A 24,317-nucleotide genomic window follows, 5' to 3' on the forward strand; every position below is an offset into this window, starting at 1 on the left:
AATAAAAATTATATCGTTGCAATTTGAACTAACATTGATTGGGTATGTGATTAGAATAGCATTGATTGAAGTGAAATTAAAATAATTCCGTCAAATTAGCAAGGCTCACATTTAAGCTACCACTATTTTATTTTTTTCAACTTTGAGTCTGATTTAGTTCGTCTGCTTTTATGAATCACCTGTCCTGGAAGGGTTAAGGAACTAATGTGCATATTGTTTCAAAACAATTGAAAATTTTTTTGGCTCCGGTAACGGAAAAAGCTAAAACATACTGAGCTATAATTGAGACAGAAGTAAGGAGCGAACAGTTAATATCAACACACTGTTCTATAGTTTTGTTTAATTATGTTTATTAATTTAGACAGGAAGCACAATAATTTAGAATTATAATTCAGTTTTAATGGTGTTTAGCAATTTCCGCAGGAGAGAGGTGTGTTTTATCAGAAGAGATTGGACCAAACTAAGATCAGAGATCGGAGATCTTTGCTCATTGACTCACCCAATTTTATTATTATTATTATTATTATTAATAATAATAATATATATATTACTTCCATGTGTACTTACTTTGTTCCTGTGCATTTTCTTTTTCTTTTCTAACCCTTTTCTTTGGTTTTTATATATTTTACAAGTTTATCTTATAATAAAAGACTTAAAATGGTTGTTTTCCCACACACAGAAATTTATAATAAATTGTGAAATTTGCAAAAGAGCTTTGAAGGACTGTAAAAGAACTTTAAATCTAATCGTAACATATATAAATTGAAAGAAATGTTTATAAATTAAAAGTTTCGCAGGATGTATATTTTGCTATTTCTTAGAATTTCCAGTTAAAAAGAATACCAACATGAATAAAAAGCTAGATTGCCTAGATTTAAATATACAAGCTCAAAATGCGAAGGAATGTGAAAGGAACTGAGAAAGTGGTTAACAAGTATAGAGTAGCAACAAACACGGTGCAAGCGTGTGAAGGGTTGATTTTTATGAATGGAAATGTTATGGTGAGATTAAAATAATCTCAATTCCTTTTTGGTCTTTTTGGTACGAGCGACACCATGAAAGATAAAAACGTATATTTACTCATAGATTAACGGATTTCGCATTTTTTTCTCCTTAAAGAAAATGTAAATCCACCTGAGAATCATAGATAAAAGGCATTCCTCAAAGCTCTTTTACAAAGAAAAAATAAAGAATACAGAAGGCACTAAACTTTAAGTAAAGCTTTAATTTTAAACTGTGTGAGCTATCTTGCTGAAAAATATTGTTTCGATTTTTAAACCGAATAATAGCCTTAGTCTTGAAAAAAAAAAACTATTAAATATTTAAAAAAAAAAAAAATCGCCAATTTGGCGAAATTTTTTTTACCTAGATTAAAATTTTTAAATCCAATGAATATTTCTCAATTTTTGCATATTTAAGGAATCCAAATAATGCAGAGTAGGAGTCAGGAGTTCTACAGTAAAAAAAAATAGACCAGAAACGCTTTCCATTTTCACAAAGCTATCATTTTCCTTCGCATTAACAGTTGCCGTCACTTTCATAATAGTTAGCATACACTTTAAAAGGTGTAGTGTAATATCTCTCCCAATTTGACATTGAAGAACCCTAAAAATTGCGTAAAGGAATACTTTTTTCACGTTAACACCAAACCGAGCTTTATACAAATTATAGAGTTTTTGAATGCTCTGAACACCTAAGATGCAAAATGTTTACACCAAGATCACGCGCCTTTACACCATACGTTTAAGGGGATATAATTATCGATCATGTCAATCTATCAAAACGTGTCTCGAAATAAAATTGAGTTAACACGTCTTACATATACTGTCAAATCAGTATTTAATACATGTAGTGGTAGTTAAAATACACGTTAAATATTTTGGCTTTCGAAAATTTTTTTGCTGGAGAGTTTTGGATATAGTCTGCCATTAATTACAATTAGCGAAGGAACACTTTTTTACACCAAATCGATATTTCATATTAAACTTACAGGTAATTTGAAAGCTCTAAACATCTAAACGCATGCCTTTACACCATATTTTCACTTCCGAAAACTTTAATGTTAGTGTAATGTTCAATGCTGCTTTTCATCTACAGAAACTATAGTTGGCTTTCAAAATATATATGCACAGTAGTCTGAAGTAGCTCATTACAAGTAGTGAAACTACTGTAGTCGCTACTTTTTATCGTAGTGCGAAGTGAGCTACTTTTTCAAAAAAATTAGTGTAGTCCGATACAGAAAAAAAGAAACAGTAGTTTGTAGTGATTCCTGGAAATTACTTTTATCGATAGTTTAGTAAAGAACATAGCTCAAACGCAACTAATTTTTCGAATTTGATGGGTACAAATCTTCGCGGGTTCGTCAATGAATGCAATGAAAATAAATCTGTAGCTGTAATTGCTCTTACCAACTGGCGGTTCGCGGGCCACATCCGGCCCACGAACTAAAATATATTAGTTGTCATTTTTTTGCGGACAATTTTCGTAAAAAACCTATATGGGTATAAAATACTTATCTTTCGTTAAAAAAAAACTCTAATTTCTCCGTTTCTCTGAAATTCAACATACCAACTGTGCAAAAAAATTTATTTCTCAGGTAAAAATCTGCTTCTTATTTTAATTTGTAATTCAATACTTTTGTTTTGTACAACTTGATAAAAATCTGACAGTAATATTTAATGTTCTTTCAAACATAAAAAAGTCCTTTATAAAATTTTGCTAAAGTTGTGGCCCGCCTTTTGACTGGTGTTTTTAACTGCGGCCCCCGGCTTCATGTAAGCTGGAAACCCCTGATGTCTAATTAATATTTAAATCAGCCATTACGAAAAATAGATAATTAATCCATTTGGTCGCACTTTCACGTGCGAATGCAGACTCATGAAACATTGATGTTATTTCAAAGGAAGGGAGCGTATTTTTAGCGTACTCAATTTCTTGGAGGAAATAAAAGAGCAGCTTTAAACAGTTAAAAAAAATTCAAGTCTTTGATAATTTTGTATTTCTTAAATTAAATATTCGCTGTCGAGAAAGGTATAAGAAGTTGAAGATTAAATGAAGGATTTCGAAGAAGAAAAAAATACTTTGGAATAGCAAACTTTCTCATGTAAACATGTATAAATATTCCTTAATTACTCTCTTGAATTTAATGTAAGTTCGTCTCCTTAAAGTACTTAAGTAGTTACTAAATTCTAAAATAGTTTGTAGTCATTACATTTAAAAAAAGTCATAGTTATAGTTAACTACATTTGTAGCAAAGTAGCTGTGGTTGTAATGAACTAGAAAAATAATGTTGTCCGACCACTGTGTATGCATGTTTTTAGTTATATAATAAGAATATTTTTATTTTTATTTATTATAAGTCTATTTAAACTGTTTTAAATTATTTTATAATAATGTATAATTTCCATCCACTTCTATTCTGTTAAGCCTAGTTCAAATTCGTTTGATTCCCTTTGTGCAACATTTGAATTACTTACTAATTTGCAAAATTAAGGATGAAACCTAAATGATTGATTCTTACATTATATTGTTTCGTAAATGTAATTTTAATAATACTTATGTGCATCGTATCTTATTGTAAACATAATTTTAGTGTTACTTAACAACACACATGGTGGTGACTACTTTACGTCAAGTAGTGTAAAAGAACAATCTAAGTGTAACACTGCACCAGGAACTATAATTCATTCGTGGTGTAGTCGAACACTACTTTGGCAAGAAGTTGCCACCAATTTTGATTTTCAAATGTATGAAAACTTTTTACAGTGTAGTGGACGTTAGCTAAAAATTAATAAAACTTGATAACTGCTGAAACTCACAGCAGTTAAGAGATACAGATTATCTTTCTCTAAAAAGCGTTATTTTAGATCTTTGAAAAACAGTCTTAAGAAAACAAATTTATCATAATTAAGGATCGCAAACTTTTGCCCGGGAATTTTTCCAATCAATTTGATTCAGCCGTGGTGGCTCAGGGGATAGAGCTTTCGCCTTCCAATGAGGTGAACCGGGTTTGAATCCCAGCGATGGCTGGTTGATTAGAAGTCCGTGTGCGCTTGCACAAATTGCAGTGCTGAGGTAAAATATCCTAAGGTTCAGACTAATCATTGAGTAGAGTCCCCTTATCGGCAGGCTAACCGTGGGAGGTTTTCGTTGTTTTCTTCTTTATGTAACGAAAATACTAGTCAGTTTCATCAAAAAGTCTTCCACGAAGGCAAATTTTTCCAATACTTGATTTAGGAGTTCCCTTGTCTTCTGGATTGGGTTCAAAATTACAAAGCTACGGAGTTGAACATTGGTAGTCATGAACCCAAAATTGAGTCCGCTGTTCAACGACCGTTTCAAAATCAAATCCATATGATTAAAGTTTTGAAATGTCTGCAGATTAATTTTCTTTCTTAAAAAAAGACGCTTGATTGCATTAAATTAATCTTTGTAAATTTTTAATCCTAATCTTCAAATTCGTCAGATACTGAAACTTTTTAAAGTCGTTAAAAAGCAATGTTTAAAAGGGAAAGACAATTTCTCATACTTTGCTTTTAATCCATAAAAAAATTTCCAAGAAAAATATTTGAATTAATTTAAAAAAAAAACATTAGAATGCATTAAACTTGAACCAACTGCCTAAACATTTTAAACGTAATATTTAAATGCACAACGTTGAAACGTTTGAAATAAATCATTATTAAAAACGCAAACTTTATTATTAGATTAACATATTTACACCATCAACTCATGATATTGAAGCGAAAAATCAAAAAAAAAAAAAAAAAAATTTAGGAGTATAATGAAGATTTAATGCAATGACTCATTGTAGGAATTCTATGGAGGAAAAAAAATTAATGATAATGCTATTTAAACTCATTATGTACTGAAACGTTTAAATTAAAGTCAATATTTCGTAAGTAATTTTAACTCCATAAAAAAATTCCCGATAAAAATATATGTAGATTACTTTTTAAAAAAATATTAGACTTCATTAACTTTTGAAACAGTGACCTAAACGCTTGAAAGATAATGTGTAACAGTGTAACATTTAAAATGAATGAACATAAAAAAGGACAAACTCATTATCAGATTTTTCCTTCGAATGCAGCCCACGTTATTAAAGTGGCTAATCGATATGAAAATATGAAAGATTATAATGAAGATTTAATGAACAAAAAAGAACTAAAAAGCCAATTGGCTCCGTGTGAGAATTTGGTGTAGAAATTCGCAGGTTGCCATGACGAACATTAAAAACACGCGCGGTACCATCCTTTTTTGACTGTTACACTGATACAGAAACATTCGGAATGTAGTTTTATCTTCTGATCATTCCGCATGTTCATCCCATGTATGCTTCATTAGTCGGCTTAATGTCTTTCTCAGCGAAGTATGGGAGAATTGTTTCCAAAAGGCGTGCTTTCATTTGGTCAGCCTGACCTTAATCTGGAAAAGTGTCTTTGAAACTCGGAAGCCGTAGTTTTGGGAGAGAAATGACGATAGATTTGTATATGCATCCGATGAGCAGTCCGTGCAGGGCTGTTTTAATAACGGCTGAGCAATTAGGGATTAAATTTAATAAAAAGATTGTTGATGTTCTTACTGGAGAGCAGTTTACACCGGAATATATGAAGGTGAACAATAGGTTGTTTTATTCAATATAAATTTAATTAATCTATTCAATCTCTGCCGAAATGATTGTCTAATTCTAGTTTTATTATTTCTACTGTAAATGTTTGTCCGATTTGAGTTCTTGATTTAATTTGTACCTAGTGAGTGAGATCTGAAAAGTTTTATCCATTGCGACTATTTAAGACATAAAATCACCGAAAACCGAAATGATTGTCCGATTTAAGTTTTATTTATTTGTACCGGAAATGTTTGTCCGATTTGAGTTCGTAATTTAACTTGTACCGTAATGAGTGTGATCTGAAAAGTTTTATCCATTGTGACTAATTCAAAAACAAAATTATAAACCGAAATGATTGTTCAATTTAAGCTTTATTATTTGTACTGTAAATTTTTATCTGATTTGAGTTCTTAATTTAATTTGTACCGTAATGAATGTGATCTGAAAAGTTTTATTCATTATGACTAATTAAGACGTAAAATCAATGTGGTTTTTAATAATTATAATAGTTTGAAAAAGCTAGAGTGTAATCAGCGAATTATATTATCATTTACTTATAATTATTAGCTATTAATTTTTCACAACAAATAAACAATGAATAAGGGCAATATACATAAGCCCATCTTGATAATCTAGAATCTTGTTTCATTCATATAAATATTGAATATCTTGTAAAACGATATGAGTTACTCACCAACCCCCTATGGAGCTAGGAAATACTACCTATCCTGAGTTTACTGTCAAGGCTACCACGGTTTTCTAGATTTATTTCTCCTTTTTATTTTATTTTTCATTTTTTCAATGGAAACTTTGCCTTTTCTTTTTAAAAATGTTTTTTCCCCCTCATTTGCGTTAGGTAAGTCTTGAGATTTGGCGCCTATAATTGAGCACTCGAAACATTAAATTATTATAATTTTTTTTTTCATCTTTATAATTTTCGGATAAAATAAAACTTTTACATTATCAGGTAATTGGATAATAGCATTTTACTAATTTTTGCAAAATTGTATTTCTTTCCCTTGCTATAAAGTACCATCATCTAGCTCGACAAAGCTTAGTTTGAAATGATTTAGCGTGCGTAAAAATGACCAGCTTCATAGAGGTGGTAATTTGCGAAGTAACATGAAAAAGAATTTATGATTGCTTATTGGATTGCTGAAAGTAAAAAATATGTACAGAAGTTTTATTGATATTGAAATTGTGATCTTCCACATGAAACTTCTTAATGGACTTTTATTTTAATTGCGTAAAGCAAAATATGAATTCTGAGAAGCATTTCGGTGTGGAGGAAATATCATTTTATTAAATACATTATATAATAATATTAGTAAAATTAAAATATTATTAATAATATTAAAAGAATAAAATTTAATGAGAAGTAAAAGGTATTTTACCTATAAATTTAATTCTTTATCCCTTAAGTATCGGTGTTGAATGGTAATATTTACTTATTATACTATTGTATTTATAATCTCGGTTATTATTATTTTCTTTTTTATTATTTCAAATTAAAGAATTAAAACTAAAATCTTTATTATGAAGCAATATGCATACTCTCGATATTTCGAACTCTAATATCTCGAAAACATTGTTATATCAAAAAAGTGCATTGTATATCGCCTAATGTTAATTTCAATTCCTTATGACGAAGAGTTTCTTCCAAAACCTTGTTAGAGCGAATGAATTATTTTTTTAAAATAGAAAATGACTTTTTTCGTAAAAATCTCAATATAAGTTAATTATAAATATAAGTTAATTATTATATATATCAGTTATCTTCGTAATATAAGTTAATTATTATTTTCTATTTAATGCATAATTATTTTTGTTCTTACCGTTTAAAAATAAAATTATCATTGCTGTATTTAGACTTATAGTCAACTATCAAAACATGCATATTTATTAGTAGTAATTCTTATGTTTCATGAGTCTACTTATTAGAGTAAAATTTTATAATATATTTTTCTACTTTTTAGAATATATTTAGTTCTGAACTTGTTATCTCGAAAACTCGCTGTCTCGAAATTCTTTTAGCTTCCCTGCAACTTTGAGATATCGAGAGTATACTGTACTATAATAATACCTTATTGGATAACATTTCATGATAAACATATATAAAACGGTATCTAACTTATTTATGAAATAATATTATTAAAGGAATTAACTTTTTGTATTAATAACTATAGTTTCAAAATTTAAATCGGAATTTAAGAAACTGATGTGTAGATGAAATTTAAACAAAATAATAAAGCTGAATTTTTTTTTCTCAGCAACAAAATTTCTGAAACCAAATGAGCATTTAATACAACAGAACATTTTGGAATCTGTCAATAGATTACTTTTTAATTCTGATGTACCAATCTGTTTATAGTTATGAACAAAAAAGAAATATTATAAATCAATCTTAGGTTAGGTGAGCAAAGCGAATAAGGGATATATTGCTCTGAATAAACAAATAAAAACACTGTATCCAACAATAAACTACTTACATAATGCAACTATTTTTTTAATTAAGAGTCAACTATTTTTACTACGCAGGTTAACTGTCAAAAAATATCTGGTTAATTAAATTATAGGTTAAATATCTTTTTATTAACAGTTACAAAAAAAAAATTCAAAATCCTCTACATTTAAATTACAATAATCGTATGGAGAAAATTAATTTAAAATGTGCTCTAAAAAAGACTTTAAAATAGATTCTTAAATAAAAAGAGATAAAGCATAAAAAGTAAATATTTGAAATGTGTGCTCCTAGGTTGACAAGTCAACATATATCTTTATATTGAATTTCGTATCTGCAAGTATCACTGACTTAAAGGCACTCAGACGCATCTTCACACTTATTCAATTATTCTAAGAAATATACAAAGAAAGGAAGTACAAAATTAACTGGAATAGTATTAATTCGCTTAGGAGCGAAAATCACAAACTTAGCAAATATCACTAATCAGAATGAGGGAAAAAATCTGAACTTTACGGTGAAAAAAAATAATTAAAATTCTAGGACGTTTCGTTTGAATTCGATTATATATTTGGTGGGAGCCGGGATGGCTCAGGGGATAGCGTGTTCACCTTCCAATGAGGTAAATCATGTTCCAATCCCAGCAATGGCTGGCTGATACGAATTCCGCACCCTACTTTCACCGATTAAGTGCAGAAATAAAATTCCGTCAGATGGGCTAGAGTCCTCTTGTGATCAGACTAACTGTGGGAGGTTCTCGTAGTTTTCCTCTCCATGTAACGCAATCGCAGGTTAGTTTCATCCAAGAGACCTCCACGAAGACAAATTTCTCCCAATACTTGATCCAGGGGTATTCTTGTCTTCTGGATTATGCTCAAAATTTCCAGGCTTACTAAGTTGAACATTAGCAGTAGTAAACCTCAAATTGGGTCGGCTTTTCTACGACGGTTATAAAATAAAATAAAATAAAATTATGGGTGATAGAATTATTTTAAATAAACTAACAACTATGTTTTTAGGTTCAAGTTTTAGTCTTATACCATGCGAATTAGTTAACCTTAAAAAAGGAGAAAAGGCTTGTTTTCTTGGAATGCTTAGTTTGCTCTAATATATTTTTTTTTCCAATTTAACTTTCAACTCTAAAAATAAATCAGTGATAGAATTCACTTTACTGCAGCATGAGATGGTAGATCTCTTTCTGAGATCGTCAAAAAGAGATCTCTTAATAAAAGCCTCAAACACATGTTTTGAATATATTTTAATCTACTTATTTGTTTTGTTAATATATTTTGTTTTGATGTTTTTCGTGTTTCTTTATTTGACCTTTCCCGCATTTGGCGCAGAGATTTGCCCGGTCACTGCGAGAAGTTTTGACAGTCGAAATGTTTTCTTCAACAAGGCCTATAAAAAAAATAAATTCCTCATCTCCCAAAAGGGGTCGTAAATAAAGGAGGTCGCTACATAGAAGTGGTCTTTACTGGCGGTTTTCACTGTATTTCTCACCTGAATAAAATTAAAATACATAGATTTTAACGGAAATTTTGCCTGGTTGTCAACATTGATGACATCCTGGAGTTTTGTGAATCTGTAGTTTTTTCATATGGTTTTATATATGGCTTTTTTATATTTTAAAAATACTGTATGGACTACTGAAGGCTAATATTTTGATAAAATTGCAAAATTAGCAAACAATAATTTTGCTACATTTTTTTCCCGGTTAATCAGACTTTAGAGATGGACAGAGGCTACAACTCTATAAATTTATTCAATGTACATATGATTTTAATGTTCAGAAAAAAATAGAGGAGTGAATAAAAATTGGGAAAAGTTGTATGGTATCAAATAAACAAATAAATAAACAATCTATATCTTATTAACAATGAAATGTTCTGTTTCTTGTAAATCCTTTGAATTTTTTAACGGAATTTTTTCATGGCATTTCTGTATTTAATCAAGTAATTAGTTTAACGTTAGAATAATTGAACATGTTTGAACATTTTTGAAGTTTAACGATAGAATTCAACTGTTTTAATAGAGAATTTGAATAATACTATGGGATCAAATAAAATCAGAAAATTTTGTCAGAAAAATGAAAAAAATTCAGAAAGAACAACCTCGAGATACTATATGTTTCAAAAATGATGCAATGAAATTGACTTGTTCTGAAAAACGCTATTTCGTTCGCTTAAATAAAATTTTTTTTATTTTTCATGAGCATCAAAAATCGCCAAGTTGCTTTAATTGTTCATATATATATAAAAATTTTGGGAGGGAACCTTCCATTTTCTTTTAGGATTTTGTTCTACTTGCAAGAACACCTACTTTAAGAATTTGATCATAAGAACAAAAGATGTTTTCAATCAACAAAATTCTTTTTCACAAGCTGTTGTTCTCAACACTATGAAGATTAAATGATGAAAATTGAATGAGGCATCAATTTATCATTTGCTGATAGTTATCAATGTTTCAAACCTAAATGTGAAAAGGTAGCCTGTCGGTGATTTGGCAATCTTCCACATCATTATACATCTTTATAAAACGAGGTGAACTTTATGTAACAGAGAAAAAAAAATGATCGCCGTATGACAAAAATAAGAGACATGAATTAAATCAATATATTATTAAGACCGTGCATCAGTTATTTGTGGTTCTAGGTTAACGTCAACGAAAGTGAAAGAGTCGCGTAACTTATATTATTAATAATGTTGTAGTTGTAATATTGGGTCGGCAGCTCTACGACGGTTATAAAATAAAATACTATGTAGCATAAGTAACAACAGCAACAAAGTATGTAAAATATTAATAAGAATTTTTTTTTTATAAATCTTCAAATGTTAAAATAAATTTTATGCCAAAAATTTTAATGCGTATTTATTTTTATCACTGTTTTTCTTTCAATTTCAATTGATTGAAAATATTTTTTTAATAATTTCAGATCAATCCTCAACATTGCGTTCCAACAATAAACGATGATGGGTTCTTCCTCTGGGAAAGGTATCTGACTTGTTCAGTAACTATACATCAAAAGGAAATGAAGCATCTTTTTAAAAAGAGTAGTATAAAGATCAGTTATTATGGTTCAAAACCCATCTCTTACGCGACCATGTTTCATTTGGTAAACTCTTATACAGTCGGACCTCTATTTAACGAAGTTGCTAAGTCCCGATAATAAGTTCGTTATATGGAAAATTTGTTAAAAATAGAAAATCACCTTTTAACATACTTAAACGACGCATAAACAGGTTTTTAATTCATAAACACTGGACATAATTAAAATAGCAAATTGATACACTTGTAAACGATCTTGTAAACTAGTATCTACTATTTATTTTATAAATCTTAGTCATAAAAGAAATCTGTACGGAAAGCAAGAATAGAGCAGAACATAATCCAGTGTTACACTATCATGCTACATACATTTTCAACTAAAAAAGCTAAATTTATGTATAAAATTATAACTGTATTTATTTGCTGTATAAAATTATAACTTAATATTATGTAGCAATATATAATATTTGCTACATAATATTAAGTAATTTTAATCATACATTACCACATGGGTTTTTAAGTTGAATTGCTACTGCTACAATCCGTTAATTTTGTCTGAGTTTTTCGTTTGAAAAAGGAAAGGGATTTAACTGCTTTCTCTTAAAGCTAAGGGGGCTTCGAAAATCAATTCAAGGTCATTTCCTCTATAAAATGCGTTAACAAGTTTGAAATATTTTGGGAAATAGGGAAAGTGAATAACAAAGAAAATTTCGTTAAATAGAAAATTCACTTCGCTATTTGGAAGTTATTTTACGACGAAATTTCTAAAATGTTCTTGGTTTCTAGAAAAAATTAAAAAAATAGAGAAATTCGTTAAATAGAAGTCTGACTGTATATGTTACCGTGAAAGTGTGAAATCTGTTATTTCATAGAATAATTAGGTATTTCGTGAAATAACTAGGCAAGTCAGTTATATAAAATTAAATTCTATGATTTAACTAAGTATTCTATAGAATAACGATTACTTGATCGGTAAAGTATGAAATACGGTTAATTATTTGAACTGGTTCTAACTGCTTTTAGTCAGTTTTGAACCACTTATAGCTCCTTTGCAATGACGTGTGTGTACTCTTCTTTCCGTTGCTTTTAAACGTATGATATCATTGATATGAGTAATAATAAATTACATCATTTTTTTTCTTCATATTATTTATAAATTAATTATCCGTGATAGGGATAAAACGTATTTTTGAAGAGATTTTAGTTATTAATGATCAATTAATTTTAAAAATAACTTTGAAATTGTTTATTTTTCTATATAAAGGTCTATCATAAGTTATTTCATTGAATAAGTAGTTATTTCGTAAAATAAATAGGTAAAGTATGAAATTCTTGATCCGTTATATATTTTAACTGACTTGCCTAGAAATATCAAATTATTCTATGAAGTAAATGAATAACACTTTAACAATACATACAGAAAAAGTTTTGAGAGAATCGTATGAAAATTCAAGAAGTTATAAAGTCTATTAAACTTATAAAACAACATCCCCCACACGTGTAAAATAATTAAAAATTAAAGATTATTATTATTTTAAGAAATGTTAAAATACTACCTAAATACCAGTTCTATGTACGGGGTAAAGAAAAGCAAATAATCAATAAATTGGTATTAATCAACACGACGAAATGAAGCACAAAGTTGAAAGTAATATAACGACTCAATTAATTGAACTAAAGCAATTACATTTTTTTATTATTTGTTGCCTTTTCCGGTAGCTTTATGTTATCAGATTAAGCAAAACATGCTTTTAGAAGTTCGTCCCATCAAAATAAAGATTAAATTGATTCAGCATCATTTGGCATAATGCTACAACTCCTGACAGTCAAAAATTACCATAATCAATAATTTCTCTTTGGGTGGGCAGCAAAAACCTATTTTCTCAGTACCTTCTTGATACCAACATTAATGTACAAAGTACCTATTAAATAATGCCAGTAGTATCTATTACTAAAACATTTATGAATGGTTGTCATCAATTGTACTAAGATGTTTTTTATGGTTTCCCTTAATCAACATTTTATCCAATAATTTAGTACAAAACTTCATTTCAGTATATTTCCTATTTAAATTTGAACCTATTATAAAAATTAATTAAAAATCATTGGCGTCAGTAACAATATGGCGACTATTTATATTTTTCTTAGAGAATTATTTACTTTTTCTCTGTAAATTTATAGCGTTTTAATACAAATTTTTTTAATTCTAATTTGTGCCTCTTACAAAAATTAATTGATGCTGATCTCTGGAAATAATTAGCAATGACACTAATATTTTTCTAATCATTTTTGGTGAGCGAATTGATCTTTGAAGGCAGTACAAAATCACTAAACAATTATTGACGCTAATGATGCTTAATTTCCATGACCATTGGGCTCCAGAACTTGCAAATCTTGTTATCAAGACTTTTGGAAGACTCTAATCTTTGTACTATCACTGCATGCATAGACACGACAACAACAACATCACTTGATCATCAAAATGAATCTGAATCACTTGATTCGAACTTTGAATCACCGATTCGAATTGTGTGCTATGAATCAGTGATCTCAATCACGGAATTCGAGTTGTGATTTGAATCACTTTAATCGAATCACTCATCTAAATTGTTTGATATGAAACAGTGATCTGCACTTCATTCGAATAATGATTTGAATTACTTCATTTGAATCACTGATCCGAGAAGCATTATTTGAATTACTGAGCCAAATCACTTGATTTGAATAGTGTGATTCTTAGTTGTGAATTCGTATCAAGTGAATCAAATCATGCGATTTGAATCAGTGATTCGAATGAAATGATTCAAAACACTATTCAATCAAGTGATACAGATCACTAATTTAAATCATTAACTTCAGATCCGTTGTTCGAATCAAGTGATTCAGATCTCAATTCGAATTGGGAAATTCGAATAACGTGACTTAACGAATCAATCGCGAATCACGGGATTCGAATAAAATGATTATGAATAAACTCAGCTAAAATTGAAAATACAATTCACCTACTTCGTAATCTCTTTCTACATGCAAAAGTCGATAGAAAAAAAAAGGCATTAAAACGTTAGAATTACTCATATGAAATATTTGTCAAATCCTATGGAATTTTTTTATTTTTATTTTTGCATTTAGGCGACCGGTGATTGGACCGAACCGTTGATTGGACGAGTTTTTAAGTAGAAAGTTAGGTTCACCGCGTCTTCTAACGTACATACACTAAATTTTGAGTGGTTCGGTTCAGAATTGTGGATCTGTATGAGGTACATACATACACATGCATACACACATGCAAAAATACACACATACATATAAACATTCTGCTTCCTTTATATAAATTTTTAATGAAATACAAAGTTCGTTCAATACGTTCTTAAAAATCCAAAAATTGGCGCTCGTAATATTGAAAAAGATTTGTTTTTAGACAGTGTTCCTCACTTTATGCATTCCGTTTTTTTCTTGTTACAGGCGACTGAAAACGCAAATTTCGATTTATTTAAGAAAATGAAAAGAAATGAGTTTCGCACGGTTACACAACACGTATGCATGTGTTTAACCATTTAAAAGGTCCAATAACGAAAGAGGTCAAAGTTTGAGCACTTGAACTTGTTGCTTTCGTGTGGTTAAAATTAGCTAAATGAGATTAAACGTGACAGTATATCTTGAAACACCCGATTGAAGTGACTTCCACCCAAATGATGGACAAAATCCAAGATATAATTTTGAGTGATTTATGAATCAAAGTAGGCAAAATAATTGGAGCCATAGACATATTACTAGAGAAAGTACTTCTAATTTTGCACAAAAGTCATGTTTGAAAAAAGAGTCTCGGCAGGAGGGCTGCAGCGTTTGCTCTCAGTGGAAAACAAGCGCTTTCGTATGATTGATTCGTATGATGTTTGGACACTTTTTGAGACTAAGCTCCACTCCCGAAACAAAGGAACATCCTTAAAAAATGGGTTTCTAATAGGGATCCAGTTCCGAAAAAGGCAAATACGTTAAAATAAGCAATCAAGGTGATGACAATAGTATCTTGGGATGTACGCGAATTCATCGCCGTCGTTTACTTGCAAAAAGATGCAAAATGAAAAGTACCTGGTGCTGTTATCGTAATATTATAGGAATAAAAATCAAGACAAAACATTCTTACGTGGCGAAGAAGAAAAAATCTATATTCGAGAGCTCTCCTGTTTAGTTTCGGAGGTGAAAAATATGGAATTAAAATTCAAAATATTACAACAGCCTTAATTACTAAATTTCCACCCCCTCCCTCATTAAGTTACTCCAATTCCAAACTTTAAAAAGACAAAGATGCACTTTGAGTGGTAGATTCATGTCAAATGAGGACCAAACAGATGCCTATTTTGAGAACCTCTTGATATTCTACTTTTTAGATTTTCTGGATTTAATATTTTGAATTTTAAACAAAAAGGAAAATAGATTGCAAAATAAAATGAAAAAAAAATCTACCGAAAATGTTTTGTTTTCTTATATTTATCTCTTGTGCATATATACAATATATAAGTTCAAAATGTAGAATAAAGCAGAGAAAAATTATAGACATATGAAAAAAAAGGGGGGGGGGATAATAAGTAAAAAAATAACAAACAGCAGTTTAAAAAAAAAAAAAAGACGAAATTTTATTTAAAAAACCGGAAAAAACCCCGGAAAAAAAAGATATAATCTTTTCCTCAGCCCACACGATTATATCTGCAAAACAGAGTGCTTTCTGATATTGTATCAATAAAGCCAAAGCAAAATATATTAATACAATAGTGTGAGGAGCACTCAAAAAATTCTTTTATGAAAATTACAACAAATAAAATAGATAACAAAAAGTAAAAATAAGTTAAAAATAACATGCAAGAACAGAAAAAAAAGATAACAGTACAAAAATGGACTATAAAGCGAGTAGCGAAATCAGATCAACTTACTTTTATTTTACTTTATTTTATTATATATATATATATATATATATATATATATATATATATATATATATATATATATATATATATATATATATATATATATATATATATATATATATATATATATATATACACACAAAAGATAAATATAAGAAAACAAAACATTTTCGGTAGATTTTTTCCCTGCAGTATATATATATATATATATATATATATATATATATATATATATATATATATATATATATATATATATATATATATATATATATAAGAAAATTATTAAAATAACATAATTTTAAAAAATATTTAAAAAAAAATTTAATTTTGAAAAAAAAGTTATTAAAAAGCCAGAAAGCCAAAATGTGGAAAATATGTAATCTTAACATCAGCTCACACGATTATATCCGCAAAAAGGAGTGCTTTCTAATATTATATCAATATAGCCAAAGCATCTATATAGAGCCATATCAATATAGAGGATCACTCAAAAAATTGAAACGAAAATAGAACACATTAAGTGAAAAATATACAAAATAAAACAAATCAAGTAAAAAACAGAAAATAAAATGTAAGAAAAATACAGAACAAAACACAAAACGTAATCTAAAAAACGAGTAGTTAATTCAAATGAACTTACACGTACTGGAATCTTTCAAAAATGAATTAAAATATTTTCGTAATAAGATTGGCAGATAACGAAATCTGAAAACAGAAGCGCAAATAGAGTTTGAATCGTAAATAAAGGGATCTTTTTATCCTTTTTGTCTTTATTGTGCTATATACGAAATGATTATTAATTAATATTATTATAATTTTACATAAATTATAATTACAAAAGAGACTTATTGTAAATTTGAAAAAAAGGATGGATTATTATTATTATTTTTTTTTTTATGAAATCCTGAGAAGTTTTTTATTTTTATTTTAGTAGAGCGATACTCAAATATCTTGTGAACCAGTATGCACCAAACAGTCTTCTCTATCCTAAAAATCCCAAAATAAGAGCTACAGTGGACAGATTGCTTTATTTTGATATAGATGTCCTTTATAAAGCGCAGCAAGAGGTTTTGGTAAGTATTATGGGTGCATGTTGTTTTACGTACAGTAAGTTACAGAAGCGGGTGTGGAAAAAGTACAGCCTTTAATGATTTAACCAACAACTGATTATTATTTAAATGAGTAAAATATCTCTTATCAATTTCTGGTGAATCACTATAAAGGTCAATCATGGTTGCTTGAAATAAAATACCTCAAAATCATATAATTGGAATTGCTCTTACGTTTCATTTATCTACAAAAGTAACTTTGATTCTTTTAACCCCTCACTCACCATCAATCATTCCTCGCTACTCTCTTGTCTGTTTAATAAATTTTTTTAAAACTTTAACATTAATCAAAGTAGCATATTTTTAAGACAAATTTAAAAAGAAATTTGCTGGATGTTCTGTATTCACCGCCCTTAATATAGGATTTTAGAGTCCTTATTTTGTTTTGTTTCTGTTTAACCAAATAAAGTATGCCCATTAGAGATCACAAAATATTATTCATGCAACGAAGAAGCAGAAACGATATCGAAATGTGACGAATAATTAGCAGGGAATGTGAGAATGAGCCTGTTTCGCTACAAATTTCTTTACCATCTGAGAAGTGCATCGTTTAACGGTTGACAATCGCTTAATGGTTGATTTTTCGATTCATTCGAATCATAATTTTTTAATGTAGTCATTCTTCTCTTAATAACAGTTCTGTTACAAATATTTTAAACATATCTATCGGACAATTAAATGACAACGCATAAGTTAAAACATTAAAGAATAATAAAATAAAAATTCAAGATTTTTACGAACGTAGGGAAAGTTCTTGCTGAATGTGGTTTTGACCATTCTGCTTAAAATACACTTATACAATTCTCAGTTTCTAAATGTATATTTTATAAAGATTTTTATTTTGATGAAAAAGTGACAAAAATATTTTCGGTGCAGCGCTGGAAAATATTTTGTATTAAAATAAAAAGTAACTTGTTTTCAAAACATTTGAATTCCACAGAGAATCGTTTTTTTATAACAGAGAGAGAAGCCAGGAATATCTTCACTCTTATTTTTAAATGAATACCGAAATTTTTTTTGAATATGTTTTCGAACGCCATAGTTAGAGCAACTTGGGACGGACTCCAAAAGCTTCCTGTCCCATGAAAAACACCCATAACCTTTCAAATCTCCTAAACAAGCTGAGAAAGGATTAAAGGTGACTATTAGTAGCACTTTCTAGGCAACCAAACTGGTTTTACTAATTAATCCGGTCCTCCTTAAAAATAATTTGCCAGTTTTGATAACGTTTTTAACTTTTCCCCGTTTAAATTTTAGTAAGCGAAGCGTAATGCGTACGTTCTTTAATTTAATTTTTAACAAAAATGGTAAAATTATGTATGAAAAGCGATGCTTTATTTGAACATCCTCTACATTAAGGGTGGTTATAGTGGAACACCCTGTATTCTCTTTTGAACTTCATCCTATACAAATAATTTCCTATTGCAGTACCCTACCATTTCTAAAGGAGAAACTGCCGATTCGGAAAAGCAAGAAGCTTACAAAAAGGCCTTAGAATATTTAGAGATGTTCCTTTCCAAGACTGCTTACGTAGCTGGTAATTCTGTGACGATTGCCGATTATTCTATCTTGGCTAGCATTACGTCGACTGAGGTATGCTAATTTATCTTTTCATGCACTATTTTACTTCACTGAATTCATCTTCATTGTGTTGTTTCATTTTTAAATCATGTTATGAAATAATAATCAGAATAAATATACACCTCTATGTTTTGCGTTATAGAAAAGGAGAATAAGCCTCCAGGTATAGGGAAAAAGAGAAAATGATATTATAGTAAAAAGAGAAACGGGGAGAATAATATTCTATTCAAAATATGTTTCGAATCAAAATAGTTTTTGTTTTAGGAGATAAGCTGTAAGTTTAAGAAAATATTCATATGTGTGCGTCGATTTGGAATAATATATTCATCAATTTCTTCAATATACATTTATAATTATCAATAATACTTGGATATTCCGTCAAAAATTCCGTGCTTGCTAAGCAATAGAAGAAAATTGGAGAATTAAAAATCTTAATATCATATATAGTAACCTAAGTGCAAAATCTCTATCTGCTGAGCTAATCTCTAATATGACAGAGCTCATTAAAAAGAAGAACCTTATAAATATTTCTGTAAAAGATTTATAAAAATTTAAAAATATAAAAACAAATATGCTGGATATTATGGAATCTAATCAAAATTCAGATACAATAAAGCACTTTTTAATCCTTTTCGTTACTAGAGCCGTATTCAGCCGGCATCCACACGATGACCTATGTGCACAAGTGCCGTATTCAGCCGGCATCCACACGATGACCTATGTGCACAAGTGCCGTATTTAGCCGGCTTCCACGCGATGACCTATCTGTACGAGTGCCGTATTTAGCCGGCTTCCACGCGATGACCTATGTGCACGAGTGCCGTATTTAGCCAGCTTCCACGCGATGACCTATCTGTACGAGTGCCGTATTTAGCCGGCTTCCACGCGATGTCCTATCTGTACGAGTGCCGTATTTAGCCAGCTTCCACGCGATGACCTATGTGTACGAGTGCCGTATTTAGCCGGCATCCACGCGATGACCTATGTGCACGAGAGCTGCATGTAGCCAGTTTCCACGCGATAACCTGTGCGTACGAATGCCGTATTTAGCCGACGCTAGCTTGATACTGCTTGATAACTAATAGTATCACCGAAAGCATATTTTGTGTGCTATTTCAATCTGTTTTGAAAATCAATTTCATTTTTATTTATAATACTTGAAAAATTTCCAAACATATTGTTATGTAACGCTTGGATAAGAAAATTCGTGCATCAGCTTACCGACATGCAATGTGCACAGTTCAGCGGAGTGGAAAGAGTGGTTAGTAGGTTATGCACATGGATTATTCTCAAATAGGTGGCAGTTTAAGTAAAAAATGACAAGAAATTAGTAATAATTAATTAAAAATTGAAAAGTTACTCATCCATTAGGATATTTCAAATTTAACGAAAAATATCAGTTAAAATTAGAAAAATTTATTTATTTTAAAATGCAGTGGATAAAACACTTGTAAAGGGTTGTTTGAAATATTTTTTATTTTTTATTTTTTTATTATCTATAACTAAGACAGAATGTTTTTAGAACATTTAAATGTTACTGCTGTGGGATGTTTTTTTTGTTTACTTTCAACTATAAGAAAAACATGAAACAATTCACATTAAAATAAGTTTATGAATAAAGCATCTGTAGGGGTTTTTTTCTCTTTTTTTTTAAAACTATTACTAAGACGGATTCTTTACAAGATGGGGCAGTAAATATATAATTTAGTATTAAAATTTAGCTATTTAAGGAAAATTCAATTTCGGACACCTGCTCATGTCATCAAAAATAAAATATCAATAATAAATAATCTCACTGCTTTTTATATTTATTAAATATTTTTGAACTAATTTCTTAAACGCTTATCAATTTTTTCAAATTTAACTGCATGTTTTTCTCTCTAGTTGGAGTCGATTTGTATCATTTTTTTTATTATATCTGCCATCAGTGTCGTGTAGAGCTGTGTTTATGAATAAGGTAAACTCATCGACCCTGAAAAGAGGAGTGTATCAATGCAGACTTTGAAGGAAAAAAAAAGAACATGATTTGATGATATTAAATCGAATTGTAAAAATCTTAGATCGATGTGCGGATCTGAGAAAAAAGCGGGTCACCCTGAATAACTTTTGATCTAATGATCGGATATTCCAATTCTAAAACTTCAAAATATGCTAATTAATAAGTGAAGACGATATTTATAGTTATGAAATCAGGCACAAAAACATGCAAAAAAGCCTTTATCTTCGATGGATTCGGATTTCTGGCCCCCAAAATATAGGGGGTAGCAGCAATCTGGGAAATATGGTCCCAATAGCTTGGTCAGGAGAGAGATCTTAAGTTTGGAACTCTTAATGTTGATTTTATTTTTTCCGTATTTCGCCATATTTCCAAACCTTTTTAAGCGAATTGAAACATTTTTGCTCACAATTATAAAATTCGTTTATCAAACGATTATTCAATACGAAAAAATCTTTTTAGTAAAGATTTATTATTTTTTCTTATTTTATTTTATAGTAGTTGAAGCATTTTTGAATTGTACGGTGTGTAATTTTTTAAAATCATTTCAAAAAATGTAATTTCACATGGCAAAATGCGAAACCTAAGCAAAATTGGTTGAATAGTTCCTACGAAATCGAATTTTAAAAAAGACGTATTCCTAAAATTCGATTTCTCAGGATTTTCTCTCTGATTTTGCTCAAGTCTAAACTTTAAACCTCTTTCCTAACCAAACGAGTGGAACCATATTTCCCTGATAGCTGCTAACCCCTATATTTTAGGAGCAAGAAACCTTAATCCGTCGAAAAAAGGTATGCTTATCCAGAGAAAATACGTTTTTGAGCCTGATTTATGAATTTAAAATATCGTCTGCACTAATAAATTGTCATATTTGAGGTCACCTCCCCGAATCATTAAGATCATATATGGCAGTACTTTTACTTTCGTTACTTGTACCGCCGGAACAAGTAAAAAGTACGTACTTTTACTTGTACTTCGTTACTTTTTAAATTTAGTACTTTTACTTGTACTTTCGTTACTTTTTCAGGGAAAAAGTACAAGTATTTGTAACGGAAATATCGAATGAAATCGTTACTTTTTTCTAAAACTCGCTAAGCTTTCTAAAAAAAAAAAAAAAAAGTAAAAAAATTACATTAAAAAAATGCTTATGTTTTTTTAATTTATAAAATTAATGTGCAATATATATGCATTCACAGCTAATTTCCTGTTTAAATATCCTCTGTTTCAACTTATACTGCACATTCAATTATTTTTTACTAGCTCAAAGATCACAAAGTTATCCCGTGTTTGCTTTGTTTATGACTGTGCTTTTTAAAACGCGTTTCTAAAGAGTAAAACAATTTTAAATCAATGCTAATTTAAATAAATAAGAATAAGAAACTAAAAATTAAAATCAATAGATAAAATTTCTTTTTCGTGCAAATCCATAAAAAGTTTGAAAAAATTATATTTGATTTTGAAATTATATTATACGATTATATTATAAAATTATATAATAATATTCTTCCGAATTTAAAAATAAATTAATATCCATAACTTTCAAAATTAAAAATAATGAAATAAGTAACAACAATTTTACAAAAACATTAAAGAACATAAGAATATTATTCAATAAAATTTTAGGTTACTTTGAATTTTCGATTTCCTAGAAATGTACTTTTAAATCGTTACTTTTTTTGTTCAGTACTTGTACTTTTACTTGTACTTTTTACTCGTTACTTTTTAAAATAAGATCTTTTTACTTTTTACTCGTTACTTTTTTTAAAAATACTTGTACTTTTACTCGTTACTTTTTAAAAGTAACGTTGCCATATATGATTAAGATTGAGTCCTAAAACGTGAAGATCCGATCGTTAGATCAAAAGTTATTCTGGGTGGTCTGTTTATTTTTTGCGTTCTGTATATACATAAAAAATTTAACAAACGGACACAGCCTCTTCCAAGATTAAAATTTTTCACTCAATATTTGTGTGATCAAATTACGATTAAAAAAATAAATATTTTTTTGTGTGTGTCTGAAATCTAAAAAAATGTCTCTATTTCAAGTGAACTTTAACATTTCCTTGATATGAAAACTGCTACCAATTCATCCCTTACTCATCTCCCCGCAGAAGAAATATACGGCCCTATTGCTGACCGATGGGATACATTCTTGGTTATAGATAATTGAATGTTATAATGTTATGAACTGTTTTACATGTTTCTTTTAGGTAATAGAATACAACTTTTCTCCATTCCCAAAAATAACAGCATGGATGAAGAAGCTGAAGCTTGAAATTCCTTCTTATGAAGAAATAAATGAAGTGCCTCTGAAAAAATTCAAAAAAATCATCGATTACTCTTAATTATTTTTGTAGAAAATATATATATATATATGTGTCTGAAAAATGTAATTACTTGTACATAAATAAAAATGTAAAAATATTTATTAGTATCCTTTTGATTCATTCAATTTTAACTAATGTAGGATGTTTTATTCGCATTTAAATATTATCAGTGCATGATGCTTTATTTATATTTGACTACCACCTCATACATTGTTATTATTCCCATTAAGCTATTACTATTGTTTTATTCATATTAAACTGTTGTTGCAGGATGTTATCTTATTCCTATTAACTATTACTGAAGCAGGATGTTTTATTCTTATTTAGCTATTAACTATTTAATATTTTATCTTCGCTCTTAGTTATAACCAATACAGGATGAAATTCATGCGTTCGTATTATCGCTCTCACACATCTTAGTATTACTGCTGCAGGACTATTATTCATGTTAAACCATTACCATTTATGGATGGTTGATTCAGTATTCTAACAATTTCTGCATTAACTTTTTCAATAAAACTATTTCGGAAGCATGTTTTATAAAATTTATAGAATTATTATAACCAAAAATCCAATAAAAATTGCAAATTTAAATAAAATAAAATTTGCGAGTTATTTTAAAAGAAATAATGCTTGTACGCTGACCTATAGAAATAATAGCAATTATTTTGCGAAATATCTTTTCCTGTTACTTCGAATATAGCCTTTTGTTTCCGATGTATCTAATTGCTAACGTCTTAAAAACAAAAAATTGCTTCTTTGTGGAATTACAAACTTTATATTTCACATCAAAATAAAATTCCAAACATAGAATAAAATTATATTTTCTACCGATTCATTATTCTTAATGCGCATTACAGCCCTATTGTTTCATTATAGCGAAGGCTTCCTCCAAACAGAGCGATCCAAAACCAGATTTTGCTCTCTACTCTCACGGTTCTAAGATCTCTTTCAACGCATTCTAACCACCTATTTGTGATCCATCTTTTATTTTTTTCCCCTTTTTTAAGAATATTAGTCGTCCCGTATGGTCAAAATTTTAATACCCATAGACATGTGCCAGCCATCAAATCCTACACGATTTAATTACTCTTGCAATGTTTGGTTAGCGATATTTACTGTATTGTTCAAGATTATATCTCATTCTCCAGATGTTATTTTTATTTACTGTTCCCGAAAAGGAGAACTTTACTCTGAGGGCAGAATTTTTCGTACAAATATTTGCCGTTTTTTTCCTCCTCAGATTGGCTGATTCATTA

The 24,317-nt window shown here is 29.2% G+C and overlaps 1 protein-coding gene across 2 annotated transcripts; it reads left to right on the top strand.

Moving 5' to 3' along the window:
- Positions 1 to 5,277: 5,277 nt before the first annotated feature.
- LOC107440095 (glutathione S-transferase 1) lies at positions 5,278 to 23,142 on the top strand. 2 transcript variants are annotated; one of them, XM_087165476.1, is made up of 5 exons: positions 5,278 to 5,615; positions 11,008 to 11,066; positions 16,980 to 17,118; positions 18,583 to 18,747; positions 22,942 to 23,142. In XM_087165476.1, exons 1-5 carry the CDS (start codon positions 5,475 to 5,477, stop codon positions 23,074 to 23,076), a joined length of 639 nt encoding a protein of 212 aa, XP_087021602.1. In that variant the 5' UTR covers positions 5,278 to 5,474; the 3' UTR covers positions 23,077 to 23,142. The 2 variants fall into 2 exon arrangements, with proteins under 2 accessions (XP_087021602.1, XP_087021601.1); XM_087165475.1 differs by having other exon boundaries at positions 16,977 to 17,118; positions 22,942 to 23,140.
- The last annotated feature ends 1,175 nt before the right edge of the window (positions 23,143 to 24,317 follow it).

Source organism: Parasteatoda tepidariorum, chromosome 6 (genome assembly GCF_982258835.1).
Source record: "Parasteatoda tepidariorum strain Cologne lab strain chromosome 6, Ptep-v5.0, whole genome shotgun sequence".
Taxonomy (NCBI): Eukaryota; Metazoa; Arthropoda; class Arachnida; order Araneae; family Theridiidae; genus Parasteatoda; species Parasteatoda tepidariorum.